The sequence below is a fragment of the Poromitra crassiceps genome, assembly GCF_964638095.1.
Source record: "Poromitra crassiceps genome assembly, chromosome: 1".
In the NCBI taxonomy this organism is placed as follows: Eukaryota; Metazoa; Chordata; class Actinopteri; order Beryciformes; family Melamphaidae; genus Poromitra; species Poromitra crassiceps.
This window is the reverse complement of record NC_139623.1, coordinates 29,672,308-29,676,497: the sequence shown is the minus strand read 5'-3', so window position 1 is coordinate 29,676,497 and position 4,190 is coordinate 29,672,308. Positions and strand designations below refer to the sequence as shown.

Genomic DNA, 4,190 nt, shown 5'->3' with positions numbered 1-4,190 from the left:
AAAGGTTTGAGAGCAATGATTGTTGCAAAGATATTCAAATGAAATACTAAACAATCTACATAAGCGTTGCAACATACTGTATGATAAACTGAAATAAAATCACAATTTTGATGCCTCAGATTCAAAAGGTTTAATCAAAGTCTTAATTTCAAATGAGCATACACACAACACAACCCAGCTCAGTAAATAGCAGGGCTACATGTCAAAAGTCACCTGGCAAGCATGTTATTATTAAAAGTGAGAGCATCAATATCTCTGGAACATAAAAACAGCTTATTTTAAGCAGTAACAAAAGCACCTCCAAGAAAATGGATACATATTTTTGTTCCCCCCACACACTGATATTTACAGTAACAGAAAACCAAAATGCTCTATGAGTGAATGCAAAGTACATGCATTGTAAGTGAAAGCAAAAAGGGAGATGGCAAGATAGCTCACAGCCTAGACATCATCCTTGCACAGAGCTTTGGTACATTCAGCTTTATTTGCTTTATTTCATGGGATGTACAATGTTGATCACAGTAAGGCAACAGCAGCAAAATCATATTCAAAATCAATATACGCGTCAGTAAACACATGCAGTAAGGGAGTGTATGCAGTTATGATTTGCAAGGCAAGCTCTCATCACTCTTAATTATTCATGAAAGAACATACATCACATATCCAACGACAACATCAGTACCAATAAAGCTTCACGACAAGGGTAAATCAAAATGGATACTGTGTCCGAGACAAAAATGAACAACAAACGTAAGAGAATCATCTGAGAGGAGGACTTGATGATAAGGCCAGAGCTTGCTGCTGTGAGTTATCTTCATCCCTGTGCCTGTTGTTCATAAAAAATGGTGATGAGAAAAACGTGTCTGTTATTGGACATGGTCTAAAGAAAGACTAGCAGGTGATCCAGGTTTGGGGTTGCTGTTTCACAGAGGATGGATGGAAATCAGTGTGGTATGTGTTGACTGTCCATCTCATACCCAGATTGGGACAGCATAGTGCTGTACTTAGAAACGTAGCCCTTTCCTGCCCAGGAAGCGCAGCACTGCATAGTTGTAGGTGGTGGCGACCACATACAGGAACTATTGGGAGACATTGAGATGGATGGGGGGAAGGAATGGAAAGCAGAACAGAAGAGAAAATGAGTTTGAACAGATTTGCTGGCAGGTGGGCAGACAATACATTCACTTGACACCACAACTACAAAGCACATCACAAAGGTTTTGTGTTGTGCCTCATTTAGTGGTATTTACTTGAGGAAGCTTAAATGAAATATTTTATCTGGTAAAAAAAAACTGAGGAGAGTCTCTGGATGCAAAAAAAAAGAAAGGAAGAAAAAAGTGAACAACTAGAAAGTGAGAACAAAAAAGATGAATGTTTCGGTCCTCAGACCATCAGCAGCACGGCCATTATTTGACCTGGAAGCATAATGGTAAAGCAATTACTCACCAAAGCTAAGAGAGCAATCCCAGCACCAGCAAATGCAGCTATGTACAAGTCATAGGTGACATGGAACTGTGGAAACATAATACAATGTTGTTTAATATAGGCAAAGCACATGAAATAAAAATGCATTCCTACCATATAGATAATAATAAACTTTCGGATGTGACAAGGAATGCTGAATGCTGCCTATAATTATCTACTCACTTCACTGGTTTTGCAGATGGATGCCAAGGTCATTCCACATGCCTTTCCTGGCATTGCATTCCAAGGTAGGAGACCTTAAATGAAGATATGATCAAAGTCATGTATCTCTTAGCATTGCTGAATCATGATTCTTTATGATTAATACGTTGTTTTCCCAATCCTGCTTAAATACAGTATGTCAGCAGCAGTAAAGACCCGATTTTGAGGTGAAGATAAGGTATAGTTATCTTCAATCGTATAATCTATAAGGATATCAGACCTAGAATCAACAACATAACAGTGTATTCTATCTGACTAAAGATCACTGCATGAGTCTCCCATGCCATATTCACATTCTCAGCAGTTCTCAGGTCAAACACGAGGTCCATCATTGTAAGAGCAACGCACCATACTGCCTGGGATCCATGCAGATCCAGCCATGCTGGTTAATGCTGGGGGTTGTTTCAGCCAGGATGTTAATGTTGTGGCAGGTCTGTGCCATGTTGGCGAAGAAGAAGACCGGGATGGCACTGAAGGCAAACACTACCAGCCAGATGACAGCCAAGATGTATGTCACTACAATAAACTGTTGAAGGAAACAGTGCAGTCAGTGCATGAGGTCATAGGAATGTATTGTGTGACTGACATGATCTCATGAATTAAACAACCATGACTCATGTAACGTGTGTAGAGCAGTGATTCTCAACCTTTTCAATCACCCCTCATTTAGTTCACATTAGAGCCACAGACCCCCATTTGATAGATTTAGTCTCTAATACCCTAATCTGATTCTTGTTAGATATGATTTTGTCCAGAATTCTTGCCTGTAGGTAGAGTGATTACAGTGAAACAATGGACAAATGTGTCATTCTTCTACATTCTCTAATTGTGTTAACTTCTTGTAAATTAAATCATTCTTGTAAATTAAATAATGGTGAAACAATTAATCAATTTGCTGGGGGTCGCTCTGGGACCCCCTCAAGGACCCCTGGCGGTCCCCCGACTTCACGTTGAGAATCACTGCTGTAGAGAATTCATAGAAACAAACAACATTTGAATGAGATTACAAGGTAAAACAACCTTGCCTCCACCACTCCCTCCCTCCCTGCTCTCACCGTCAGACTGAGGCAGCGGCCACAGCTGGTGCTCCTGAATTCGCCAAAGGTCTGCTTGACGGCACTCGTGGTGTAGAAGCCTTCAGCCAGGAGCAGGATGCCATACAGGAAGAAGAATGATGCCAGGCCGTAGATCACATACTGGAAGTACTTGATGCTGGGACACGCGGTAACAGGGAGAAGTCAGTGACACAGTACAGCGCAGTCATGAAACAAATTCCACATACTTGAAGAATAAGTCTGAGCAAACAAAAACCCCATCAAAACTGTGGTGAAGCCTGCACTGGCCAGGTGACTTCACCTGGTGTTTGTGCCAGGTGAAGTCACCTTCAATAGAGTACATACTAGTGACATCACCTAAGACCAGTCAATAGCAGAGCAGTGCAGTACCCTACATTTTACCATTAGGTGTCAGGCCTCACCACAGTTTTGGGGTTCAGTTACCCTAAGAAATCAGAAATCACAATCTAAAGAATTTCCTTGAAGCGTCACTCACAATGAGGCCATGACCACATAGTCCTGAACGTTGCGGGCGAAGTAAGTCTCGACGAGGACTTCAGTCTGAGTCAATGCTTCGTGCCCACAGCCGCAAAATAATGCCATGCCAGAAAAGCACAGCAGGGTGGCCACCAGGGACGGGTAGGGCACTGCCCCAAAGCACCGGATACAGCAATCATAACAACCTGAGGGGGCATAATATATCAGCACACACGCGGCACACACCGCACATATAAGCACACAACACATCTAAGCCACGGTAGGGACCCCTTTCACCCTGCGGGGGGCTATGAAAATGGCCTTGCTCTGTCTGCAAATCCATCAGCATAGGCTACACCAAACTCCATCAGCAGGCAAGGAAGCAAAAAAACAAAAACAGAGCAGCAGTGAAAACCAAGTGTTCAAGCAGGGATTCCCAATAAAGCATCCGTGCAAAACCAGCCACCACTGACTTCACGACAACCTCACGCACTTCTTCCAGTGTAAGCTGTGCTGCTGAAGCGGGTGGCAGATATCCAGTTTGTTAATAATTGCATTGGCAGAAATGGGAGAGAGGAAAGCACCTAAGGCTTTGCAAAGCCAAGGCTGCCTGACCGGAAACATTTGCTGCTTTTGATCCTGTACTCCACGACAAGCACGATCCCAACGTCAGCCAGGGATTTGAAGGACTGTCTAAGGTATTGCTACTGTAAAATAGCCCTCCCTGGCACTGGTTTCATCCGTATGTGACAGCTCCTCTGCTTGTGCCAACGCCTCACAGCTGAGCCCCTACTATCCCTATAGTCCAACCCTCTGTCACCAGCGGTCACAGGCGTCACCAGGCGAGGGAGCGATGGTGGTGAAATATGGGCTTCAGGGGCCTGAAGAAAGAGCTTCTCTTTGTGGCTGGAGATACAATATCCATTGTCTCTGCCATGATCAGAGAAGAACAAAGGGCCGCGATGTCAAACA

At 43.5% G+C, this 4,190-nt stretch overlaps 1 protein-coding gene across 1 annotated transcript; it reads right to left on the bottom strand.

Moving 5' to 3' along the window:
• Positions 1-1,004: 1,004 nt before the first annotated feature.
• Positions 1,005-3,842, bottom strand: plp1b (proteolipid protein 1b; the record flags this gene model as incomplete). The annotated part of the gene is made up of 7 exons (XM_083639543.1): positions 1,005-1,079; positions 1,447-1,512; positions 1,648-1,721; positions 2,035-2,212; positions 2,742-2,898; positions 3,238-3,424; positions 3,803-3,842. The coding sequence occupies 7 exons, from the start codon at positions 3,840-3,842 to the stop codon at positions 1,005-1,007; spliced, it is 777 nt and encodes a 258-aa protein (XP_083495669.1).
• Positions 3,843-4,190: the final 348 nt, after the last annotated feature.